General features: G+C 45.5%; 1 protein-coding gene across 3 annotated transcripts in view; it reads right to left on the bottom strand.

Annotated features, from left to right (window-relative positions):
• The window catches only part of FAM227A (family with sequence similarity 227 member A), a 96,276-nt gene that overhangs the window by 63,551 nt on the left and 4,906 nt on the right, over positions 1-27,819 (bottom strand). For 2 of the 3 annotated variants that reach the window (XM_058568357.1, XM_058568358.1), the window contains exons 2-3: positions 8,524-8,600; positions 6,916-7,062 (exon numbers count right to left, since the gene is read on the bottom strand). In XM_058568357.1, the coding sequence (XP_058424340.1) occupies positions 6,916-7,062; positions 8,524-8,600 (224 nt within the window). Of the gene's footprint in view, positions 1-401; positions 507-989; positions 1,092-6,915; positions 7,063-8,523; positions 8,601-9,229; positions 9,300-27,422; positions 27,506-27,819 lie in introns of all 3 variants that reach the window. The other variant, XM_058568359.1, reaches the window with a different exon arrangement.

Below are 27,819 nucleotides of genomic sequence, written 5' to 3'. Positions count from 1 at the left end.
AATTACATGCTTATTTAAATACTATAGAAATATATAAAATAGAAAAGGAAGCCTCTTATAACCTCATTCCCCAAAGATAACCATTGCTAAGAGTTTGGTAAATATTTTTCCAGATTTTTTTCCTATTCATAGACACACACACATATATACTTATATACATATTTTTAACATAGAGTTGTGTAAATTGCCTTTTCACTTGAAATATATCATTACATCTTCCCCAATCAGTATATATATAGATCTACCTTATTTTTTGTAACCGCTGCATTACAAGTCAGTGTATGGATATATCACAACGTACTTATTACTCCCTATGGAAAGAATGTTAAGGGCATTCTATTGGCATTAGAAGTGAATAGATATCTAATGTGATTTTTTTCTAAACAGTGGTTGATGCTCACTTTTAAGAGAGCCTCTTCATAGTGGGACCTGGGTTCCTGAAGCAAAAGAAAGGCATAGTGTTGGGATATCCTGTGGAACAGCTTATTCTGGACCTCCTTGTTTGGCTATCAGAAATAAAAATGGAGAAGAAATTACTAGAGTTCCTTGATGAAACAGCCAAGGGCTGAGATTCTTAAATAAGTATTTCTCTCATTTTTAGGAAACTTATTCTCAAGGTATTTAACCTCATATTATTTATGAAATAATATACTAATTTGGATTTATAAAACATGTATATAGAAGTAAAGTGTTGAAAAAAGCACCCTAACTCTAGGCCAGGAGGTCCTGACTTTACTCTCGGCCCTGCCCTTGACCGGCTACGTGACATGGACCAGTTCCTAAAGCTCAGGGGAGCCACAAGACATTGTATAATGGCTGAAGCATAGGGTATAGGGCCAGGTAGGGGTGGGGAAGGGATGGGGTGACAGATGAGGCTGCAGGGTGGTCCATGGAATCAGAGGGGCTTATAGCCCACATTGAAGAGGCTGGATTTGTTCCATAGAAAAATAACTTAAGCATGGGAGAGAATCAACCAGATTCGCATTTACCTGGTACCTTTCATGAAACATCCACCAGAAGCTATCCAGCCATATGGCTCTTAGAGAAGGAGAAGAGAGAAACTTCTCTAATTCTCTATCTGAACAGAAAGACTTGAAAAGAAACAAAATTCACATTATTATTGTTGTTGCTATTGTTCTTTTGTTTTTTTATTCACCTGGAGCCACAGCCAGATTCCTAATCATCTCCACTCAAAACCTGCCTTTCCTCCTGTCCCATGGCTTGTTATTGTTATTAATTGCACCATCTTTCCACCAGTCATCTTTAGAGTCAAAATCCTTTGGAGTCAACCTAAAAGAAACACACTTAGGGGCCGGCCCCATGGCTTAGCGGTTAAGTGCGAACGCTCTGCTACTGGTGGCCCAGGTTCAGATCCCGGGCGCGCACTGACGCACCGCTTGTCCGGCCATGCTGAGGTGGCGTCCCCACATACATCAACTAGAAGGATGTGCAACTATGACATACAACTATCTACTGGGGCTTTGAGGAGAAAAAGGAAAAAAATAAATAAAAAAAGGAGGAGGATTGGCAATAGATGTTAGCTCAGGGCCGGTCTTCCTCACACAAAAAAAAAAACACACTTAACATTTTAGTGAGTGCCAACTATCTGCCTGGCCAGGTGTTTGTATATGTTTTCATTTAGCTATTATTATAATCATATGGGGCATGCGTTATTATCTCCATTTCACAGATAAGGAAACCGAGGACCAGAGAGCTGGAATCACTGGCCCAAGATAATACAGCCAACAAACGGAAGAGCCAGGATCAAAACCCATAACTCTAGACAGCTGCTCTATGCTCTCACCTATGTTCAATCAACAGTAATCAATATCAACAAACCAGATACTATAAATGCAAATCAATGGACTATAAGATTCTGCTGAGTTAGTAGTAAGCATATGGAATTCTAAAACTAGAATAGCATTATCAGTGAACTCAGAGGGGCAGAAAATTCAGCCTTCACTCTCACACAACCGGGTCTTGAACCTTGCCCTGACTCCAAAGCTATTTCCGTAATAATAGGTAACATTTGTTGAATTTTTACTATGTGTTTGGCTGTGCACCTTATCACACTTCATTTTTCACAAGCTATCTATGTGGTGGATACTATAGCTATCCCCAATTTATAGAAGAGGAAAGTGAAGATCGAAAGGTTAGGATTCTTGCCTAAACTCACATAGCCCGGAAGTTCGAAAGCAGGCAGCCTGACCCCAGAGACACCACACAGGCTGCCTCTCCTCTCACCATTAGGAAGAGCAAAGAGATCGTGCTCTTGCCACCCTCCTGGACACAAAGAGAAAGACTCCTTGGCTCTCCCTTCAAGCCTGTGGAAGCCGAGGGCAGCGTGCATTAACAGGCAAACCTCCCTCATTAGCAAGGAGCTCTCCAGCTTTGCTCCTGGCTCTTTTTCACCCTTCCTCCCATTTCCTGAGTGAGGCAGTTTAGTGGGGTGGTTAAGAGCACAGACGTCGGTACCAGAATGCCTGGTTCACATCTAGCTCTTACACTTGTTAGCTGTTATTGAACCTGTGTGCGCTCAGTTTCCTCACTGGAAAATGGAGATGATGATGATAACAGTCCCTCCTCGAGGATGGCTGTGAGGATTAAATGAGTGACTGATACACACAAAGAACTGAGAACAGTGCCAGGCGCCAGGGAAGCACGAGAAGTGTGCTAGTTCTTCATTGTTTATTTATCCACCCTCCTGCTTGTTTCAAAAAGGATTTCATTTTAGCCCCTCAACAGATACTGGGATGGTGATGGAGAGTCCCTGCCCTTGAGGTGTTCACAGGTAAACAGACATTTACAATGCAGTGTGATATGTGCCCTGAGAGAAGGAATCCCAGGGGGACGTGGAGCCTGGAGGGGCATCTAATCTGTGCTGGGGGTACCAGGGAAGGTTTTAAGAGTAAAAATAACAGGATGAAGGAGGGAGAGCTGAGAGCTCCGCAGAAAGGAAAAAAGCATGTGCCAAGGTTGTGGAACTGCACAGCACACTTAGGGAACTTCAAAGGGTTTCTGCACAGTGGAAGCACTGGGTGTGGGTAGTGAGGCCAGGCAGGAGCCAGACCGTGAGGTACCTGGGTGCTGGGGCTGAGAGTTGCTCTGAAACTGGACAGGGGAAGGGTGGCAGCCAGCACTGATAAGTTTTCAACAGGGCAGTAACCCGTGAGGTTGGTGTTCTAGCAAGATCCCTGGAGGCAGTATAAAAGAAGTATTGAGGGGATTGAGATAGCAAGGCAGATGACACACTGGGAAGCAGGTGAAGCGATCCAGACAGGAAACTGTGGAGCCTGAACTTGGCAGTGTCAGTGGGAAGGAGGAGGAGGTACAGTAAAGATGGTAGTTGAATCTAATGACCTCTCGGATGTGGAATGAGTGTAAGGGAGGAGCCGGGTTGGTGCCCAAGTGGAAGTTTGTGGTTTTCAACAAGATAGGGAACCCAGGAGGAGAAGCAGGTCTGACGAGTCTGAGAAGTCTGAGGGACATCGGGGGCAGGAGGCAGAGGAATATGGGACTCAGGAGCACAGCAAAGGGTTTGGAGGTAGTGACACAGTTCCTAAGTGGTGATTAGCCGCATGTGGGGAGGAGATTACCAGTGTCCGTGAACATGCTCTCCATGAATGTGGACGGTGAGGGGCTTGGAAGACCAAGATGGTGCTACCTGAGTAGAGGGAGAATGCCACCACAGAAACCAAGGAAGGAAAGAATTTCAGGTGCAGGGAGTCATCCTCTGGGTCAATTCTACAGAGAGGTCATCTAAGATAACAACAGAAATACATCCTTTGGACTTGGCAATATGAGAGTTAATGGTGGATTGACGTGGGCCACTTTCAGTGATGGAATGAAGGTGGGAAACCAGATTGCAGCAGGACGAAGAGAGACTGGAGGTGAGAATGTGAAGCCAGCAAGTGTGGCAGCTCTTCTGAGAAGTCTCAGGCGAGCCTCGGTGCTGAGCTGGGGCCGCACTACTGAGCAAGGGAGACGGGGCTTTTGTCCTCATGGAGCTCCTGGTCTAGCAATGGCCTCCAGATTCTCTGAAGCAGAGGCAAAGTCAGCTGCCAAGAGTGAGGGGGAGGGGATGGAGGAGAGGATTGGAGGAGGCAAGTAAAAGTCTGGGATGGCCCCTGAGCAGGATGGAAGAGGATCCTTTTAAAGGTGAGGCACAAATTTGCCTTGAATTTCCCAGGAGCCAAAGAAAAGCAGGAAACAGCATCAGTTTAAGACTAAAAGCATTCCAGGAGATGCACAGTTTTTCTTGGGATTAAAACCTAAGGAAAACATTCCCCATGGCACCTCAAAAATGGAACATTAAGTAACATAGTAGTCACTGTCCTCAGGGCTACCCACACAGCAAATGGAACACGAGCTCGTGTGGCTGTGCCAGTGGGCCTGTCAAGGGCAAGCAAGAACGTGGGCTGGAAGGTCACCCAGCAACAATGAATCCATGAAATACCCAATCCATTCATTCTTAAGTCTTCTTTCCTTTTTAAATTATAGCAAAAAGAAGAAGAAGAAAACATAATCTTATCACTGAGAGAACAGTGGTAATATCTATGTATGGTTTCATCCCTGGATTTTCCTGTGTGTGTGCTTATATAACATTGTATTGTAGAGCGTTTTATATGCTGATATTTTTCATTTACCATCATAGCATAGCCTGTTAGAATACACTCTTTATAAACATTCATTTTAATGGCTAAGTAGTCCATAATATATATACTGAAAATGACTGTACTATCCTTCTATTACTGATCATTAAACTGTTTTTAATAACTGATAATAAAAACTACCATTTTTTGAGAGCTTATGACTTACTAAGCACTGTGCTAAGTGCTTTTATACATATTATCTTATTTATTTTACAATAACACTTCAAGGTAGAGACTGTTATTATCTCTGCATTACAGGAGAAGAAGCTAGAGCCCAGAGAGCCACTTAAGCACCACGATGTACTACCTTCCAGTTCCTTGTTATCATAAATAACAACGTGGTGAACACCTTTTTACATTGTTCTGGAGAGAATGTGATGCTCTGAGTGCCTGCCGCTCCTCCGCCTCTCCGCTGAGGAAAGCAGGGGATCAGATACCTGACCCCAGGGTGACTACTGCCTGGCCCAGAGACTTGGTGAAAGGCAGTTGTCCACTCACTGACCACAGTCCATGCTGGAGCCTGGCACTGGAACTCCAGCAAACACCACTGTCATAGTGGGCAGTGACTGGCCCAAACAGATCATCGCTGTTAGGAAGTCTGAATGTAAGACACGGAGGAATGAGACAGATGGGACTGACGCAGAGGCACAGCCGGAGAGAAGGCAGCAGGGAGAACTCATGAAGAATAGAGGAGGAGAAGGAAGGACCGGGAGGGGAAGAGGGAGAGGCAGAGGGGAGGGGGAGAGACAGTGGGGAAGAGAGAGAGGGGCAGAGAGAAAAATAGAAAGAGAGAGAGCAGGTGTGTGGTTTGAAGCAGCAGTGAGAAGGACAGGTAGAAGACACTAAGAAGATGGGTCCCAGGAATGGTAGGGTGACTAGTAAGGAGCTGAGAGGCAATGACCAGAGCTGCCTTGGGGACACAAGAGTTACTGTACAATCACGAAGGGTGATGAGGCACAGCTGCAGGGATGCCAAGACCATTTCCTCGGCTTCCTCCTCCCTTCACACCTCCTCACAATCATGCCCCACCTCCTGAGGGGCCAGCATCTTCTCACATACGCACACAGGTTCTTCTGGGCCTTAGAACACAGATATTCCTTGATTGACGATGGGTTACTTCTTGATAAACCCTTGGTAAGTTGAAAATATCGTTAAGTCACAGATGCATTTAAGGGGCTAGCCTGGTGGCGTAGTGGTTGGGTTCGCGCACTCCAGTTCTGGCGGCCCAGGGTTCGCAGGTTCGGATCCCAGGAGGGGACAGACATACTGCTTATCAAGCCATGCTGTGGCAGGCATCCCACATAAAGTAGAGGAAGATGGGCAAGGATGTCAGCCCCGGGCTAATCTTCCTCTGCAAAAAGAGGAGGACTGGCAATGCATGTTAACTCAAGGCTAATCTTCCTCACACACACAAAAAATACCTAACATACCGAACATCACAGCTTAGCCTAACCTGCCTTCAATGTGCTCAGAACACTTACATTAGCCTACAGTTGGGCAAAATCATCTAACACAAAGCCTACTTTATAATAAAGTGTTGAATATCTCATGTAATTTATTGAACACTGTACTGAAAGTGAAAACAGAATGGTTGTAAGTGTACCAATTGTTTACCCTCAGGATCACATGGCTGCCCAGCATCAGGAGAGAGTACCATACTGCATATTACTAGCCTGGGAAAAGAACAAATCTCAAAATTTGAAGTGCAGTTTCTACTGAATGTGTATCACTTTTGCACCATTGTAAAGTTGAAAAATCGTACGAACCATCACAAGTTGGGGACCGTCTGTCCTCCCTTCCTAAGGAAACTGGTGCACTGCTCTCCAAGTGGGCGACCCACCCCAAGGAGTACCATGGGGCCCGGGAAGAAAATATTCTAACTACTGTCTAATGGAGAAAAAAAAGAAATTAAGTTTACTAATACACAACGTAGCAAGTGCCAGCAGAACACTATATCATTTATACACAAACGTATATCATGAGGGTGTATACTCAACTTTTTTTGCTAATAGGATACACGATCAAAACAGTCTGGAGACCAGTGCTCTGGCAGAAAAAAACCTAGGTTTTGGAGGGAACATGGGCTTGCGTTCTAATCCCGGCTCAGTCACTTGCAAACTGTATAGCCCTCGGCGGCTTACTCAATTGCCCTGACTCTGTTTCCCAGGGTCTAAAACTGGGACAGCTGTGTCTGCCTGCCACACGGGTTGCTGTAAAGTTGGCTGGGTGTCACAGAGGTGAGCTGCCTGCTCTTTCGCCTTACCTTGCCTCTAATGGGGTTTCTCTCAGCCCGGATCACATTGCCCACCATGTCACAGAAGTCCACCCCATTTGGAAGCTCGTTTGGCATAGAGTTGTTAAATTGTGCATACTGGTACAGCTCTGCCAGCAGGTTTTTATCTGCTGTTTTCTGAAGCAAAAAAGTAGAATATGAAAATGGGGTCCTTCATCTTGATAGTTTAAAACAATAGGCTATCCTCCCCTTTTTTATTATAAAGACAATTTAACAAATTTACAGAAAGCTGAAATAAATGAGGACGCGTTCAAGATCCCAGCACCCCTTACCGAACACCTATTTACATCATGTCTCTTTTCCCTTTCAGGCTTTGAGCACATGTATACAAATACGTACGTGTAACTTCAATCATTTTACAATACGTATACACACACACACTTTTATGTCCTGCTTTATTCACTTAACTTTAGATTTTTCACATTGCTACATTGTCTTCACATTTATCATTTAAAATAATATACCCCATTCAGAAGATGTGCTATAATTTAATTAACTGCTCACTTCCAATTAATATTAATGTCATTAATAACTTTGAGCATATATTTCTCCCCCTTTTGGGTTATTTAGTATGAATTTCTCAAAATGGCAATATTAGATCAAAGGATATGACTATTTCTATGGTTCTTAAAATATATCATTAAATGGATTTTTAGAACAAAAATAAAATATGATGACTATTAAAAATGTAAAAATAAAGGCAAGTAAAGAGGAAACCAATTACCATCACCCAAAGGCACCTCCTGGAAACATTCTGAGGGACTGAATTACTCTCTCACTGGGCTGTGGCGTTGAGGATGGAAAACCTCAGTGATTAACTGCCCTGACTCTGAGTCAGACGACCTGGGGTCAGATGTCAGTTCCACCATTTACTAGCTGTGCCACCACGGGCAGGACATTTAAACCTGCTCAGCCACCATCATGGGTAGTATGACAGTTTTGAGGCAGACTCTCAACTACTGGGCTTTATGCTGTGTGGGAATTTCCCAGGCTACAAGGTGAACAAAGGATAACAATGCCATCCTGGTTCACATCCTCCAGCACTTAAAGATTGAATACATATGACCTGGGTAGTTTAAGGAGGAAGCTTAGGCGAATCTTAACTGGCGGCCAGATCGCTGCTGGATAGATAGCCAAGAGAGCCCAGCCTCGGGTCTGAGGATCTGAGCGGAAGCGGGGCTCTGCCGTCAACAGGCTGCATGATGCTGGACAGGTCATCTCACTCCTCTTGAACCTCAGCTTCCCGGAGCATCTGCAGTGACCAACATGACTAGCGCCGCTGTAGGAACGGCCCGGGAGCTGTGCAGAACAGTGGCTCTGTGTGAGCTGAATCTGAACTCATTGTTTCTAAGGGGAAACAGACAAATGACCCCTGGAACACTCCTCGTTCTACCCTTTCAGCGGTGTTATGAGAAATTCTAGTGTTATTAAGATACTTTAAGATCCTCTAAAAAGGAAACTCTGCAATTTTCCTGCACAATCACCAACCAGGTGCCAAGGATTCCCGCTCTAGGAATAAAGTCTATTTCATGCCCTGCAGAAACCAGTCTGAAACAGACCCAGCAATAGATCCCTTACCCTTTTAATAATGAAAGATTTGACATTCCTGGATGCTGAGCCTCTGCAAATATACTGTGCTTTTCTTTGACTCTTGTCTGCAGAAGAATGGAAGAAGAGAGATAAGATGTGAGTAACCACAGGGTCTGTCCACTGCTGCGCAGCTCTTACAACTGTGATTTTCCATTCAACCTGAGCTGCCAGATGACACTCACTCTGTTAGTCTCACTAGATCCCACCTGTGTTGCTGACTTATTCAGATACCCCCCCTTATTTGATTAGGCTGCTCGAGCCAGAAAAGCAGCCACGGGAGCAGATGAAGCATGGGCTTTGAAATGAGGCAGGGACGGATCCAGGACCTGCCACAGGCAAGCTGTGTGACTTTCAGCAAGTTGTTTCCTTCCCCCTACACCTGTTCCTTCATCTATAAAATATATTCAGTGGTACCTACCTCACAGGGAAGGGCATCACGAAGATTTAACAGGGGAATACGTATGAAAGCACCTTGGTGCAACGTATCACATAGGAGGTAGTCTCTAAATGGTATTGTCCTTCCCTCATTCCTTGCCCAAAGCAAGAAGTCAGATTTAAGGCCCCTTCAGAAGAGGACAAAAATATCCTCATCTGAAACTCTGGATTTCCAATCAATTGCATTTTAGATACCAAAAAAAAAAAAAACAAAAACCACTATGAAAACACCATCAAAGCTATGAGAAAGGATTTTTGCCTCTGTCTCCTGGGCCGCTGCGACTTTTTTCTCTTAAAACCTTCTTCTCCAATTCAAATCTCTCAATTGCCTTCAAAAACCAAAAAGAAATGGGGCATTAGGAATTAATGTAAATCTTGGTGGAAGGTAGGGGGTCAAGAACTAGGCCATTTCTCCTGCTGGTGCACAGAAGGCCCAGAGCAAAGTTTGTGGCAGCACCTTGCTGTCTTCCCTCTAGGGCGTAGGGCCTTGGAGGCCCTTGGTCAGTGTCGCCACCAATACATCCCCCCTACCCGCCCTCTCTCACACTGCCCCTCCTCCTGGCTACACCTCCTCCAGGCTACACCTCTGCGGAGTACACGATTTGGAATGGGGTTCCAATCATGGCTCCACATGTTATAAACTATTACTATTACTAAACTATAAACTATAAACTATTGTTTAATCTCTCTGCAGAAGAGGGATAAAAATACCTACCTTCCAGTGTTCTTATAAGGATCAGATATAAGTATTTAATGTGTTATAAAACACAAGCACAGAGGCTATCAGATAGGAGCTGCTCAATAAAGTGTAACTATTATCATTATTAACCATCATACCCTTGACCTCTCAAGACTTCTCTTGATCTCTGACTCCTCCGCCCCCACCGCCCTACCCACTCCTGAAATGCAAGAAAGAAAAATGAATGTCAGTGACCCAACAAATCACCCACAAATTGTATTGATTGTCCACCATGAGCCTAGCACTGTGCTTGGACTAAAAAGTTAACAAAGAAGTATGATTCTGTGTTCTTGCCCTAAAGGAATTTACAGTCTACTTGGAGAGCCAAATCAACAAGGCGGAACAATTAAGTCCTAATCTGCTACATTTAGGATTCAAAGAAGTGAAATCAGTAGGAGCAGGAGCAGTCACAGAGGACTGACCAGAAGAGGTGGGACGCGAGTGTTGGGGGAAAGGATGAGGCATCTGTCTCCTTAGCTCGAGAAACTGTGAAATGCCTCTCCAGCCTTCCCCCACCTCTCTCTTGAATTGGCAGTCCTGGCCTGCAGGAGCTAAGTATACTGGACACGTGTGCAGGTGTGTGTGTCTGTGGGGGAAAGGATCATATCGGTAAACATGCGTATCAACATTGTTGCTCCAATTAAGTATACCGAGATAAGGCATGCTGAATGAATTGGATGCGTATGTGTCAACGCAGCAATACAGCAATGTCTCTGTGGTCCCTACCAGGATGCCATTGTAGCCGATAGGGTCAAGGCCTGGAAGGATGGGGAAGATATTCACAGAGAGAGAGCAGAAGGGATAGTTGAATGCTGGAAGAAAAGCAAGTTTTAGGGGGAAAATGATGACACCTGAGCTTGCATTTGGGCTGGCAGAAGGACCTACAGAGGGGCTGTCCCCTGGAAGGGGACTCCCAAACCCGGCTGATGGCCAGCATTGCTGGGGATTATTCAGATATACAGATTCCTTAGAGATATTTATCCCTTAGGTCTGCATTGGGTCTGGAATTGTTTATTTATTATGGCTCCTGAATAGTTCTCTATTTAAATTTGAAAAACCAATAAATAATTTACATGGTACAAAATCAATCAGTACAGTAAAAAGTCTCCCTCCTACCCCTCGCCCAATCCCCTTAGTTTCTTAGCCTTCCAGAGATGTTTCATTCAAATGGGAGCACACAAGACATGCAATCCCACACCTTGCTCTTTCTTTTGGTTTTGAAAAGCTCCCAGGGGAGTCTGATGATTAGTTAGGCTTAGGTATCACTCTTCTAGGTAGCTGGGAATATGAGACTGAAGGATGTAAATTATGTTAAAAATTTAAAATGTTAACACCTTAAGGGGCAGTTGGGGCGAGTCTTCTATGAATAGAGTCTATCGATCCCAACTGACTCTGTTCGCGGAAGACTCACCCTAAACTGTTCAGAGAAAATTGAGAACAAGGGAGTGCTACAGAGGGATAAGTTTGGGAGGGTCGGGGTGGAGGGGGGCCAGATGGGGACATGTGTGTGCACCTTGATAGCTGTTTCGCGCCGTAGCAATTCGCGCCATAAAATGTAACTGTCTGAATGTTTTGAATTAACCAATCATGTAAAACCGCGCCAACCTTTTCCCGCTTTATGCTCCCAAATCCTATAAAAGAACTTGCCCCCTAAGGCTCGGGGTCGACCCCTCTGTCTCCTGCGAGGGACACGAGTCGACCCGGAGCTCCGTTCAATAAACCTCTTGCGTTTGCATCAAGTTCGGTCTTCTGTGTCTGTGGGCCCGCGTCATCCCGAGACCTGGTGAGTTGGGATTTCCCTCCCCTTCCCCTTGGGAATCCAACATTTGGGGGCTCGTCCGGGATCCACGCGGTAACCCCAGACTCCGAAGACCCCTTGGAGGTAGGCCTGAGTGACTGAGTGTGTGAGTGTGTGCGGCGCCGCAAAGTATTGTTTTATTGTTTTGGTTTCAGTATCGGGCAGCCGCCGCTTCGGGCCGTGAGGACCGAACGGCTGCAGTGGCAGACGTGCTAGGGACTGCAGGCTGCAACCCTGGGGGACGCCCCAAGGGATAAGGGGAGTCAGGAAAGCCTGACCAACCCCCCTTCCAGGTGGGAAAAGGAGCGATACCTTTTCCCGGGGAGGACTCGGAAACCCCTCCCGTCTGAAGCCGCCTTCGGCTGGCTTGTAGAGACGCCTTCCGGGCAGGGTTGTCTGTGTTTTAGTGTGTCTTTAGTGTTTATTGTTCTGTTTTTGTTCGTTACGTGGACCTCATTTGACGGGATGGGACAGACTATGACGACCCCCCTCTCTTTGACCTTAGACCACTGGACTGAAGTGAGAGCGAGAGCGCACGAATTGGCGGTGGAAATAAAAAAAGGGCGTTGGCAGACTTTTTGCACCTCTGAGTGGCCCTCCCTCAATGTGGGTTGGCCCCCTGAGGGGACGTTTAATCTAACTATTATCCTCGCGGTGAGGGCTATTGTTTTCCAGGAGAGACCGGGGTCCCATCCTGACCAACGACCATATATTACAGTGTGGCAGGATCTGGTGCAGAACCCACTCCCGTGGGTTAAGCCATGGGTAAAAGCAGAAAAACTAAGCCCCCGAGTCCTGGCGCTGCAGGATGCGGAGACACGGCAAAAATCGAAATCAACTCGAACAGCGGAGTCGGAGACCCCTTCGGCCCCCCCCGGGGTCTACCCTGAGATTGACCCTCCTCCCGAATGGCCCCCTTTCTCGCCTCCCCTTTACCCCTCCCCCGCTCCAGGATCGCAATCAGGGCGGAAGGCGACTGGCTCGGGTCCCTCCGCTGGAACCCGAAGCCGCCGCGAAGCCACTCCGGACGGGCCTGATACCACGGTGGCGCTCCCGCTAAGAGAGTATGGAGCTCCTGCGGGGCCCAACCAGCTGTCACCCCTCCAGTACTGGCCTTTCTCTTCCTCAGACCTGTATAACTGGAAAAATAACCATTCCCCCTTTTCAGAAAACCCCGCCGGATTAACCGCCCTGATAGAGTCCCTAATGTTTTCCCATCAGCCCACTTGGGATGACTGTCAACAGCTCTTACAGGCACTCTTTACCACGGAGGAGAGAGAAAGAATCACACAGGAAGCAAGAAAGAATATCCGAGGCACCAACGGGCAGCCGGCAACGATAGCTGAGGCGGAAGAAGGGTTTCCGCACAACCGGCCCAATTGGGACTATAACACGGCTGAAGGTAGGGAGGCGCTGTCCGTTTATCGCCGGGCTCTAGTGGCGGGTCTCCGAGGGGCCGCAAGGCGGCCCACCAATTTGGCTAAGGTAAGAGAGATCCAGCAGGGGCCCACTGAACCTCCCTCCGTTTTCCTAGAACGATTGATGGAGGCTTACCGCAGGTATACGCCCTTCGACCCATCCTCGGAAGGGCAAAAGGCCTCTGTCATTATGGCCTTTATTGGACAGTCTGCCCCAGATATAAAAAGGAGATTACAAAGGCTAGAAGGGCTGCAGGACTACGACTTGCGGGATGTGGTAAAGGAGGCTGAAAAGGTGTATCATAAAAGAGAGAGTGAGGAGGAAAAGCGAGAGAGAGAGAGAAGGGAGGCTGAAGAGAGGGAAGATAAGAGAGATAGGAGACAAGAGAAGAAACTGACCAAAATACTGGCCGCAGTGATAAAGGCGACAGGGCCAGATCATAGGCAGTCAGGGAACCTGGGCAACGCCCCACGACCAGGCTCCCGCAGACGACAGCCCTAAGACAAGGACCAATGTGCCTATTGTAAGGAGAGAGGACACTGGGCAAGGGAATGCCTGGTTCCTTGCCGGTCTCCTTGGAACACCCCTCTCCTGCCTGTAAAAAAAGCCTGGAACTGCTGATTATAGGCCGGTCCAGGATTTGAGGGAAGTGAACAAGAGAGTGCAGGACTTACACCCTACTGTGCCAAACCCATATAGCCTACTCAGCTCCCTCCCCCCATCACGGAAATGGTATACTGTCCTGGACCTGAAAGATGCATTCTTCTGTCTGCGGCTGCACCCAAAGAGCCAATTACTTTTTGCTTTTGAGTGGCGCGACCCTGATATGGGGATCGCTGGACAACTGACTTGGACAAGACTGCCTCAAGGGTTTAAAAACTCCCCCACCCTGTTCGATGAGGCCCTCCACAGGGATTTGACTGACAATAGGGTTAAAAACCCTCAAGTGACTCTTTTACAGTATGTAGATGATCTACTGTTGGCGGCGGAAACCCCGGGAGACTGTGAGGAAGGAACCAAGCGCCTCCTGGCCGAGTTGGGTGAGTTGGGATACCGGGCGTCAAAGAAGAAGGCACAATTGTGCCAGGAGAAAGTAGTGCCAAAGGTGGTTAACCGACGCCCGGAAAAAGACTGTGACTCAGATCCCGGCCCCAACCTCCGCTCGCCAGGTAAGGGAATTCCTGGGGACGGCCGGTTTCTGCCGGTTGTGGATCCCAGGGTTTGCTACCCTGGCTGCTCCACTGTACCCATTGACTAAGGAAAGTGGGAACTTTGTCTGGACTCTAGAGCACCAGAAGGCTTTTGAGACTCTAAAACGGGCATTATTAGAGGCACCCGCGTTGGCCCTACCAGATTTGACCAAGCCCTTCACCTTGTATGTAGATGAAAGAAAGGGAATCGCCCGGGGAGTCCTAACTCAAGCCCTTGGGCCCTGGAAGCGCCCAGTCGCATATCTATCAAAAAAACTGGATCCGGTAGCCAGTGGATGGCCCTCCTGCTTAAGGGCAATCGCCGCCACTGCCCAGCTGGTAAAAGATGCAGATAAGTTAACTCTGGGCCAACAGATAACCGTAGTAGCCCCCCATGCCTTAGAAAGCATTATCAGACAGCCTCCAGATCGATGGATGACTAACGCCCGGATGACTCACTACCAAAGTCTGCTCCTAACTGAGAGAATTACCTTCGCCCCACCGGCCATCTTAAACCCGGCCACACTACTGCCCGAAGCAGATGACCCGACCCGATCTGCCAGATGAGCCATGGGCTGGAGCCCCTAATTGGTACACCGGCGGCAGCAGCTTCATGGCAGAAGGTAAGAGGATGGCTGGGGCGGCTGTGGTAGACGGGAAAAAGACTCTGTGGGCAAGCCGCTTGCCGGAAGGGACTTCTGCACAAAAGGCTGAGCTTATCGCCCTGACACAGGCGTTAAGGTTAGCTGAAAATAAGACTGTGGCCCAGGTCATCAGAAAGGCACCGACCCCATAGCTCAAGGGAACCGCCTAGCCAAGCGGGCGGCACTAGGACCTATGGTCCTGACTCTCCAGGGAGCTAAGGTCAGCAAAGCTGCCTCCGGTGGGGAACTAACTAAAGAAGAGAAAGTCCTTTCCGTTGCAGAAGGGCGAGAATACCTATCACATCTACACCGGCTAACCCACTTGAGCCCTCAGAAACTAATTGAAATTATCCAGGCCTCCCCGTACCAGGTACCAGATTTGAAAAAAACGGCTGAAGAAGTTTATAAAAATTGTAGAGCCTGCGCTCTCACAAACGCTGCAGTTTCCAAATGCAGCACGGGACACAGACTCCAGGGAAATAGGCCAGGAGCCTTTTGGGAGATAGACTTTACTGAAATCAGACCGGCCCGGTATGGAAATAAATATCTTCTAGTATTTGTAGATACCTTCTCGGGATGGGTAGAGGCTTTCCCCACCCGAAAAGAGACTGCCTCTGTAGTAGCCAAGAAGATATTGGAAGAAATCCTCCCGAGATTCGGGATCCCAAAGGTAATTGGATCTGACAACGGTCCTGCATTCGTTGCCCAGGTAAGTCAGGGACTGGCCAGTCAACTGGGGATCAATTGGAAATTACATTGTGCTTATAGACCCCAGAGTTCAGGCCAGGTAGAGAGGATGAATAGAACAATTAAAGAGACCCTAACTAAATTGTCTATGGAGACCGGCGATAGTGACTGGACAGCCCTCCTGCCCTTTGCCCTGTTCCGCGTCCGGAACACCCCACAGGGACCCTTAAAACTTACACCCTTTGAGATCCTCTATGGAACCCCTCCCCCTTTGGCACAAATAGGGATACATGACCCTGACATTGTACCTTCTATACCTTTGTCAGCCCGCTTGAAAGCACTCGAGGCTGTCAGGCGCGACATCTGGAACCAGCTAAAAGAGGCTTACCAGCCTGGTGATCTGCTCATACCGCACCAGTTCCAGGTTGGGGACTCTGTCCTTGTGAGACGACATCGGACGGGGTCGCTAGAACCACGTTGGAAGGGGCCCTACGTGGTGCTCCTCACTACACCCACAGCAGTCAAGGTGGACGGTATAACTTCTTGGGTTCACGCCACACACGTGAAGAAGGCACCCCAGAATGCAGCAGATCTTTGGAAGGTGGAAAAGACTGATAACCCTCTTAAGCTGCGTTTGCGTCATGGGAACGGCAAGCAGGTTGTCCAATCCTAATCCCCACGCTCCTCAACTGCTCACGTGGCAAGTCGTCTCCCAGGTAGGAGATATAACCTGGTCAATCCAAAAAACTGCTTCCCCTTGGACATGGTGGCCGGACTTACACCCTGACCTTTGTAAACTGGCTATAGGAACCCCCGACTGGGATTTCATGGGTCGACGAGGGGGGGGGCAAAACAAGCCAGAGGATGCCACTCCCCCCATCGCAAGGGTAAACTAAAGGCATACCCCTATTTTTGCGTGCTTGTGCAGTTAGTGCCTAGAATTTACTATCATACTGCCAATAGTTTCGAAGATGAGTTTGATCAGAAATCTATACTAAGGAAAAGAGAACCAGTATCCCTCACCCTAGCTGTGCTCCTGGGACTGGGAGTTGCCGCGGGCGTAGGAACCGGCACTGCAGCCTTAGTTGCAGGGGAGAGAGGATTAACTTCCCTGAGCAATGCTATAGATGAAGACCTCAGGACTTTAGAGCAGTCTATCTCTAAGCTAGAAGAGTCCCTCACCTCCCTGTCTGAAGTAGTGCTCCAGAATAGAAGGGGATTAGATCTGTTGTTTTTAAGGGAGGGAGGGCTCTGTGCAGCTCTTAAAGAAGACTGCTGTTTCTATGCAGATCACACAGGAGTAGTCCGAGATTCAATGCAAAAATTAAAGAAGAGATTGGACATGAGGCAGCGAAGCAGGGAGGCCCAACAAAGCTGGTTTGAATCCTGGTTCACTAAGTCCCCCTGGGTGACGTCCTTACTATCCTCCCTAGCAGGGCCTTTGTTAATTCTTTTTCTACTTTTGGTTTTTGGACCGTGTGTTTTCAATAGAATCACTACTTTCATAAGAAAAAAAGTCAATGCAGTGCATGCTATGATGCTCCAACGCCATTACCAAGCTCTCCCACGCAATGAGCCACTAATAGCAGACACCGAAAACTAAGTTCTAAGATTAGAACTAGGGACAAAAGAAGAAGTGGGGAATGAAGGATGTAAATTATGTTAAAAATTTAAAATGTTAACACCTTAAGGGGCAGTTGGGGCGAGTCTTCTATGAATAGAGTCTATCGATCCCAACTGACTCTGTTCGCGGAAGACTCACCCTAAACTGTTCAGAGAAAATTGAGAACAAGGGAGTGCTACAGAGGGATAAGTTTGGGAGGGTCGGGGTGGAGGGGGGCCAGATGGGGACATGTGTGTGCACCTTGATAGCTGTTTCGCGCCGTAGCAATTCGCGCCATAAAATGTAACTGTCTGAATGTTTTGAATTAACCAATCATGTAAAACCGCGCCAACCTTTTCCCGCTTTATGCTCCCAAATCCTATAAAAGAACTTGCCCCCTAAGGCTCGGGGTCGACCCCTCTGTCTCCTGCGAGGGACACGAGTCGACCCGGAGCTCCGTTCAATAAACCTCTTGCGTTTGCATCAAGTTCGGTCTTCTGTGTCTGTGGGCCCGCGTCATCCCGAGACCTGGTGAGTTGGGATTTCCCTCCCCTTCCCCTTGGGAATCCAACAAGACTGAAATACAGGTGAGAAGTTAGAATTTGCGAATGTATCATTCATTCCACAAACATTTCCTGAGCACCTACTAAAGGCCAAACCCTGTGCCGATGTTGAGGATGCAGCAGTGAGCAGAGAACGCCGTCCTCGCCTTCATGGGCTCACAGACTAGTGGGGAGAAGTGGGTGATTATGAGGTGATCAGTGCTGCTGTGAGGAGGGGCAGGATGCCAGGAGTGTGCCCAGAAGGGACACCTACACTAGTCTTGGGGTGGAGGGTGCAGGCAAGGCCTTCCTGAAACTGGCAAACAGTTAACCTTTGATGATTAAGCAGCTAGTAACTATGGGGGATCGGAACTGGCCACCTCAAAATATGTCTCTGCCTGAAAGACACTTTGACCCCCACCCCCACTAACTGACCAAAAGAGTTTGGGATGGGAGGCCTGCCCCCAGGACAGCCCATTACCATAGGCTTTTCCAGGTATCTGGGAGGGTCCTTGCTAAGCCCATTCTTAGTTCTGGTTACCCTTCATAAGAGACATTTACATTTGTAAAGGAAATCTCCATTTGTAAAGTTATCTTCTTCCCCATACCAGGAAGAAGGGCAGGATGGTCTTACCTAGAAACTTATCAGAAAGGAAGGTGAGGACTTAAATCTGCATGACAAACTTACCCATTATTAACTGTGCTGTTTGGGCAATATGCTATCTGACTCCTACTAGGTTCCTATAAATGACATCTCCCTGGAGCCTGGGTCACCATGGTAATGGGTGTTTGAACTACTTTTTTCAGGAATTGGAACCCCTTGTCCACTCCAGGCTGGTTGAGACCACCAACCCATCAAGTGGGCTACGCAGACATGTGTCCGATAGGCGACCTTTTGACATCGGGAGGTTAAAACTACACCCTCAGGGCAGGCTGACACCACCATTCTGTGAACATGTGTCCTACAAAGAGGCATGAAGCCTGACTACACTTGCGCGGATCATCAATTACCTCATCTCTCCTCACTTCCAATCATTTCAGACCACCTTGGCCCCTACCACATGAATATCCCTGAGTCCCTGTTTTCAGGGAAGCGGATTTGAGATTCATTCTCCTGTTTCCACACTTGGCTGCCTTGTGATTAATAAACCTTCTCTCTCTCTGCAATCTCATCGTCTTGGTGATTGGCTTACCAGGCGGTGGGCAAAAACGGACCTGGTGTGGTAACATTCCCAGGCAGAGAGAAGAAGGAACGTGCCTACCTCTGTGGTGAATGGTAAAGCTGTGACGGCAGGCGAAGAAGCTCTCGAGGGAGTGAGACTGGAAAGAGGAGCTAAGCAAGGTTCATGGCCAGAGACTGGAGGGAAACCCAGTGGAGAGCATGGGAGAAGAAATAGAAATAGGATACAAATGGCTGGGAGGTGGGAGGGGGATCTGGGACTCAAAAGCAGACAGCTCATCCATCCATTAGTGCATATCCATCAAGCACCGCCTATGCACCAGGCACTGTGCTAGTGATAAGGGCTCAAGACAAGGTTGACATGAGGGAAGCCATGTTGTAGAAAAGAAACTCTACTGTAACTTTGAATGACCTCTGACTAACTACCCAGCTGGATATGAATCCTCCAGGAGATCTCACTGCTCTGTAGATTTTACGACCCCTGCTTGTGCATGTACCTCCCAGCTGCGATAAGATGACGACTTTGTTCTTTTGAGTTCCTTAGGAATGTGATGACCCCCGAACAGGGAGTCTATGCTGATAGCCATCATCAGTGAAAACAGAGATCTAGTGTGGCACTCCTAGTCTGTAACACCAGAAGGTCAACATTCCTAACCCCCTCCCCAATAACCCAATGACATACATAACTGCTGTAAAATTTTGTGCCCCCTTAAGATGGTTCTTTTGGACATGAGTCGGCCGTCTTCCCTCTTGCTAGCAAGCAGTAATAAAAAGTCCTTTTTCTCCTACCACCTTGCCTCTTGACCATTGGCATGTCTTGAGGCAGGCAGACAAACCCTCTTTTTGGGCGGTAACACTAGGTGCCGTCCAGCAGGGCAGCATGGAGGCTGGAGAAACCAGTCTGGCTATAGGTGCTGACTCGGGAAAAGTGGCCACACAGTCCAGGCAGGGCAAGCTGCAGCCAACAGAGGTTGGGCAGGGTAGCCCAGGGATGGGCTCCGGTGGCAGCAGGCAGTCAGCATCTGGCACTTCTGACCAGCTGCCTGGGCAGAGGAGCAGGAAGGACACACCAGGGCCCCCTTCCTCCAGGTCATGTGAGGACCCAAGGTTGCTCCTGCCAGCCTCACTCTGGCTCTGACTGGCCATGAAGAACACCTGAGGAGATATGACAATACTGGGCAGTCTTGAAAAGCCACCAGATCCTGCTTCTGGGAGGATAACGTCATTCTTTTCCCTGGTTTTAAAATTATCATTAAAAAATCACAGAAGAACATACAAATACATTCTTGTAAAATATCCAAACATTACAGAAGGATATGGAGTAAAAAAAGTTTACCCATCTTCCATTCCACCACCTTTCCAGAACTGACTCCATTTGGTGTGTATCCTTCCAGACTTTTCTCCTACATATTTATACATATACTATGTCCTTGCTGTGAGCCAAGCACTCTTCTAAGCTCTGATCTAAGGGTTTTCACAAGTTTTAACTCATCTAATTCTTGCAACAACCCCATGAGGTAGATACATTATTAATGTTATCATCACCTTACAGGAAGCCAAGGCTCATAAAGGTTAAATAATTTACCCAAAGACACAACGTGAGAAAACAGTAGAGCAGGAATTTAAACTCTGACGGTCTTACTCCAGAGCCTGCGCCTTTAGTGGTATGCCCTCTCCCACATATCAATGCACACATACATAGAGAGAGTGTTTTTAAACTTACATGGAATCAGTCCAAATAGTATGTGTGTATATTTTGCTTTTATTCACAATTCAGTTCTAAGCTCAATAGTGGGGTAGGAGAGACTGAAGCTAATGGTCTCCTTTCTGCATCAGTAAAGAATGGCTTAACCTCTGTGAAAGACAATTTGATTGTATTTACCAAAATTCTAAATTTCACTTCTAGGACTCTATTCTGCAGAAATACTTGCAAATGAGCCCCAAGATACACGTACAAAAATATTCACATGTTCACTATGATGAAAATACCACTGAAATATTTATCAATAGGGAATGGTTAAATTAATCAAGCCATATCCAACCTTTAGAATATTATGCAGCTATGAAAAGGATGGCACAGGTCAACAATACTGACTTTGAAAAATCTCCAAGAGGTATTTACACTAAAGATAAATAAATGAATAAATAAGAGAAAACAAAAGCATACAAAATAGTATTTATGGTATGATCCTGCTTATAGTAAAAAAAAAGAAAATAATAACCCTAAATGTATGTGTTGTATATTTCTAAACGTATAAAAAAAGGTTCTGGAAGATACACACCATATGATTAGCAATGGTTACTTCTAGGGAGGGAAATAGGGCTGGGGGAAAAGTGACTTTAACTGTATACTTATATACTCATAGATAGCTTGAATATTTTAGAAGAAGCGTGCATTACTTTGTTATTTAAATTTTTAAAAATAAAACCAAAAGATTGACTCAAGAGCTGACTGACCCTAAAAGTCAGCACTGGAAAAGTTGGGATGAAGGTAAAGCTAAAAACTCTGGAGGCAAATCACCAGGTCAGGACCCTGGGGGCAGAGGAACTTGGTAGAAAGCAAGATGACAGGTGGGAAGGGGTGAGGAGGTTTAGGTGGAGTGAACTGGCAGGAAGTAAAGCAGCAGGGTTTTAAGACAGAACCAAAGAAGCAGAGGGCTATGATGGGAGAGAAGGAGGAGAGCCAGAGGGCACAGGGATGAAGGTCAGGCCAAGTGGGGACTCAGAGAAGATCTTCTTCCAATCTATAGAACTGCGCTGCCGACAAATGACTTGGGTTTTCATCTAGTCTGAGTCTCTCTCATTGTGTCTGGGGACATAGACAATACCATAAATGAGGGAAGCAGGCCAAACGTAAGACCACATTGCAACCAACACTCCATATCAGGAAGCAGTAGGGAGTGGTGGGGACTGTGGTGAACTGGAGAGCTCATGCTCTGATAAAGAGAGCCACTGCTCTTCAGCTCCAGCTGATGACTGACACATGGAAATGCAGGCGCAGCCGAAAGACTGCCTGGGTCAACTGGTGCAGACAAACAAAATACATGGAAAGCCCAGACTTGGCCCACAGACCGAGCGGGAGTGACCTCTGTGTAGATGAAAACCCTGCAGGTTAGAGAATGAACTTGCCCACAGCACACAGGATCCCCCAAAGAATAAATCTTCATCACCATAATCCTCCTCCCCACAGCCGCCGTGTGTGGGAGGGAGGCAGGGGAACTCCCTGAGCTGTGAGGGCTTGTCCAGTCTGACCCTGTGGAACTGACCCTCCCAACAACAGCATACTCAATACCGGTGAGGAGCGGGTCCTTAGTGACTTGTTGGTTGGTTGACATCGTTTTGTTGCTCTCATTTCAAATCTCCATATCTCCATATCTTGGAGATTTTTAGATTTATGCCTCAGATTTCTTAAGTGCAGTTAAAAATCAAATACACGCTATTGCTAAAGCCCAAGATAGCCAAAAAGACACTTCTGGATGATTCATGCTAGTGTTCTTCCACCTGGTGGGAGCTGTGCCACCCAACCAGTACTTATACGGAACTCCTGTCTCCCAGCAAGCCTGCTGCGTGTGCGTGTGCGTGTGCGTGTGCATGTGTGTGTGTGAAATATCGGCGGGTTCGTTTCCTTTAAATTTTTATAAAAGTGAATCAAAATTAATGTCGAGGCTTCCAGTTTCCAGTCCAGCATGTAAGGAGCTCAGAAGTCATCACTCTATCCTTATAACAAGTAAAAACCTGAACAAACTGAAAAATCAACAACTCTTCTGACATCTGTCAGAGAAGTGAGGTCACAGGGAAAACTGCTGTCCCCAAAATTGGAGAGACCAACAGACAGTTACAGAGCATCACAAAGTACCAGAGCAGAAACCTCCACGGGAACCAGTACCAGGATAAGAAAATCTGTTAACTGACGAATTGCTGGAGGTTCAGTGTGGACAAGACTGAGAGTTAAAAACTCCAGGGGGACCCAATCTTCAGGGGCCCCTACACTTTAAAGTTTTACCTCCAGAAGGTCACCAGGTCCTCAAAGTGAATATCAGAGAAAAATCCCCTGGTACTTCCGGCAGGAGGAGAGGAAAAGTAACCATTTTGAAACATGTCATAGCATTTTGTTCTTCTAACAAAGCCTGCCCTCAGGAGAAACTATTTTATCAGAGCCTAACTTACAGGAGGGAAGGGAAATATTCAACGCCAGCCCTGTCTAGCCATCTTGTCCCACCTAAGCAGGAAAAAAACTGAGGAACACTGGTGAAGTTCACAGCCCAGGGGCACAGGCTCCCCAAAAGACAGAGACCCAATCATAGGACTACAGACACATTCCCTCCCCTCACACCTCACCACCACATCACTGAAGGCCCGTTTACTGCAGTTCCTTCTACTCGGTACATCATGTCCACCTTGCAACAGAAAATTACAGGGCATATTAAAAGGAAAAAAACATAGTTGGAAGAGAGTGAACAAGCATCAGAAACAGACTCAGATACGGCAGAAACGTTGGAATTATCAGGTGGGGAATTTTTTAAAACTATGACTAATATGCTAAGGCCTTTCATGGAAAAAGCAGACAACACACAAGAACAGATGGATGATGTAAGCAGAGAGATGGAAATTCTAAGGAAGAATTAAAAAGAAATGCTAGAAATCAAAAACACCGTAACAGAAAGGAAGAATGCCTTTGATGGGCTCATTAGTAGACTGGAAACGGCTGAGGAAAGAAACTCTGAAATTTAGGATATGATGATAGAAACTTCCAAAATGGAAAAGCAAAGAGGAAAAAAAGACTGAAAAAAATAGAACAGACTATCCAACAACTGTGGGACAACTACAATAGGTGTAACATATGCATAATGAGAATATCAGAAGGAGAAGACAGAAAGGAACAGAAGCAATATTTGAAGCAAAAATAACTGAGAATTTCCCCTAAATTAATGTCAGACACCAAAACACAGATCTCAAAGCTCAGAGAACACAAAGTGGGATAAACGCAAAACACACACACACACACACACACACACCCCCTACACCTAGGCATTTCATATTCAAACTTTAGAAAATCTAAAAATCTTGAAAGAAGCCAGAGGAAAAGAAACACATTCATCTATAGAGAAGCAAAGATAAGAATTACATCTGACTTCTCAGAAACCACGCAAGCAAGAAGAGAGTGGAATGACATATTTAAAATGTTAAGAAAAAAATAAAAACCTACGAATCTAGATAAAATCAACAAAACCAGAAACTGGTTCTTTGAAAAGATCAATAAAATTGATAAGCGTCGGGCCGGTCTCGTGGCTTAGCGGTTGAGTGCTCGTGCTCGCGCTCCGCTACTGGCGGCCCGGGTTCGGATCCCGGGCGCCCGCGCACCAACGCACTGCTTCTCCGGCCACGCTGAGGCCATGTCCCACGTGCAGCAACTGGAAGGATGTGCAACTATGACGCGCAGCTATCTACTGGGGCCTTGGGGGGAAAAAAGGAGGAGGATTGGCAATAGATGTTAGCTCAGAGCCGGTCTTCCTCAGCAAAAAGAGGAGAATTAGCACTGATGTTAGGTCAGGGCTGAGCTTCCTCTCACACACACAAAAAAATCGATAAATGCAGAAATAGAAGTATAATGATGTACACCTGAAATTTATACAATGTTATAAACCAATGTTACTGCAATAAATAAAAAATTAAAAAAGAAAAAAAAATCAATAAGCCTCTAGCCAGGCTAAGTAAGAAAAAACAGAGAATACACAAATTAACAATATCAGAATGAAAGAGAGGACATCACTAGAGGTCCCATGGACATTAAGAGGATAATAAAGGAATATTATGAATAACTCTGTGCCTACAAATTTGGTAACCTAGATGAAATGGACCAATTCCTTGAAAGACCCAATCTGCCAAAATTCATACAAAAAGTATAGACAATCTGAATAGACATACAACTACTAAAGAAATTGAATCAATAATTAATAACCTTCCAAAACAGAAAGCACCTGGCCCAGATGGGTTCACTGGTGAATTCTACTGAACATTAAGGAAGATATTATATAAATTCCGTACAATCTCTTCCAGAAGATAGAAGCAGAAAGAATACATCCTAACTCATTCTTTGAGGCCAGCATTACTCTAATACCAAAATCCGGAAAAAATATTACAAGAAAACTACTGAGCAATATCTCTCATGAACACAGATACAAAAATCCTCAAGAAAATATTAGCATATTGAATCCAACAATTATACACCATGACCAAGTGGGATCTATCTCAAGTAAGCGAGGCTGGTTCAACACTTGATAATCAATTAACGTAATCCAGGACATCTACAGGCTAAAAAATAAAAATCACATGATCATATTAATAGATGTAGAAAAAGCATTTGACAAAATCTAGGACCAATTCGTGATAAAAACTCTTAGCAAACTAGGAATAGAGGGAAACTTCCTCAACATCATAGAGCACATCTACAAAAAACCCTGCAGCTAACATCACACTTAATGGTGAGAAACTTGAAGCTGAGATCAGGGACAAAGCAAGGATGTCCCTTCTCACCACTGCTTTTCAGTATTGTACTAGAAGTCCTAGCTAATGCAATAAGACAAGAAAAAGAAATAAAATGTGTACATATTGGGAAGGAAGAAATAAAACTTTGTTTACAGATGATATGATTGTCTATGTAGAAAATCGGAAAGAACTACAAAACAACTCCTGAAACTAATAAGTGATTATAGCAAGGTTGCATGAGACAAAATTAATATGCAAAAGTCAATCACTTTCCTATAACCAGCGACGAACAAGTGGAATTTGAAATTTAAAACACAATACAATTTACCTTGCACCTACAAATATGAAGTACTTAGGTATAAATCTAACAAAATATGTACGAGATCTATATGAGGAAAACTACAAAACTCAGGTGAAAGAAATCAAAGGAGAACTAAATAAATGGAGAGATCTTCCATGTTCATGGATAAAAAGACTCAATATTGTCATGATGTCAGTTCTTCCCAGATTGATTGATACATTCATTGCAATCCCAACCCAAATCCCAGCAAGTTATTTTGTGGATATTGACAAACTGATTCTAAAGTTTATACGGAGAGGCAAAGGACCAGCATAGCCAACACAATATTGAAGGAGAAGAACAAAGTTGGAGGACTGACAATACTAGATATCAAGACTTTATAAAGCTACAGTAATCAAGACGTGTGGTATTGGCAAAAGAATAGACAAATAGATCAATGGAACAGAATAGAGAGCCCAAAAATAGACTCACATAAACATAGTCAACTGGTCTTTGACAAAGAAACAAAGGTGATACAAAGATAGTCTTTTCCACAAATGGCAGTAGAACAACTGGACATTCACATGCAAAAAAATTAATCTAGACATAGACCTTACACTTTTTACAAAAATTAACTCAAAGTGGATCATAGACCTAAATGTAAAATGCAAAACTATAAAACTCTTGGAAAGTAACATAGGAGAAAACCTAGATTACCCTGGGCATGGTGATGACTTTTTAGATACATCAAAGGCACGATCCATGAAAGAAACAATTGATAAGCTGGACTTCATTAAAATTAAAAACTTCTACTCTGCAAAAGACAACTCAAGAGAATAAGAAGACAAGTCATAGACCAGGAGAAAATATTTGCAAAAGGCACATCTGATAAAGGACTATTATCCAAAATATACAAAAAAAAACTCTTAAAACTCAACAATAAGAAAACAAACAACATAATTTAAAAATAGGCCAAAGACCCTAACGGACACCTCACCAAAGAAGAGATACAGATGACAAATAAATATATGAAAAGATATTCAATACCATGTCATTAGGGAGTTGAAAATTAAAACGAGATATCACTACACACCAGTTAGAATGGCCAAAATCCAGAACACCGAGAACACCAAACGCTGGTAAGAATGTGGAGCAACAGGAACTTTATGATTGCCAAAACTTGGAAGCAACCAAGATGTCCTTCATGGATATGGTGAATGAATAAATAAATAAACTGTGGTACACCCAGACAATGGAATACTATTCAGTGCTAAAAAAAAGAGCTATCTAAGCCATGAAAAGACATGGAGGAACCTTAAATGCACACTACTAAGTGTAAGAAACCAATCTGAAAAGGCTACGTATTGTATGATTCCAACTATGCGACACACTGGAAAAGGTAAAACTATGGAGATAGTAAAAAGATCAGTGGTTGCCCGGGGTTACAGGAGAAGGAAGGATGAATAGGCAGAACACAGAGGATTTTTAGGGCAGAAACTATTCTGTATGATACTACAAAGATGGGTACATGTCATTACACATTTGTCCAAAGCCATAAAATGTACCCCACAGAGAGAGAACTCTAATGTAACCAACGAACTCTGGGTGATAATGATGTGTCAATGTAGGTTCATCAGTTGTAACAAATGTACCACTGTGGTGATAGGCAGGCGGGTTGTGTGTGTGTGGAGGCAGGGGGTATGTGGGAACTCTGTCCTTTCAGCTCAGTTTTTAGCAGTGAGCCTAAAACTGCTCTAAAAAATAAAGTTCATTAATTAAAAAAAAATCTTTGAGACCTCTATTGTGCAAACGTGCTTTCAAATAACTGGAGGGGCCCCAGGACCCTTCCTTCCTGGAAGCCTTGCCTCAGCACCCATAACTCACCAGACTGTTGACCAATGGGGTGGGACTCAGGTCTATTTCACCAAGCATCTGGTTCACCTGGTGTATGGAGCCTATAAGGCACGCTGGGAGGTGAGTCTGCTAAGGAAACTTGCTGGGTGGTGATTACACACAGAACAGGATGGGGCTAGCCTGGAGAGGACGGCGGCTTACTCCCTTCCTGTGCTGTCTCTCCACTTAATTATTTTCTTTGCAACCATTTACATTTCTTTTATCTTGTTTTAAATGACTTGCTTTGTAAATTATTTAAAAAGTTAACCATCTTCTAGATACCTTGGGAAATATAAAAGAACCATCCATTATGCTGCCACCCTAACAACTTCTGTTATGATTTGGGGAGATTTCCTTCCAGAATTTTTTACATACATAATTTTCTACA

This window comes from Diceros bicornis, chromosome 25 (genome assembly GCF_020826845.1).
Source record: "Diceros bicornis minor isolate mBicDic1 chromosome 25, mDicBic1.mat.cur, whole genome shotgun sequence".
In the NCBI taxonomy this organism is placed as follows: domain Eukaryota; kingdom Metazoa; phylum Chordata; class Mammalia; order Perissodactyla; family Rhinocerotidae; genus Diceros; species Diceros bicornis.
Note: the sequence above shows the minus strand (reverse complement) of the source record. Positions and strands in the feature narration are given on the sequence as shown.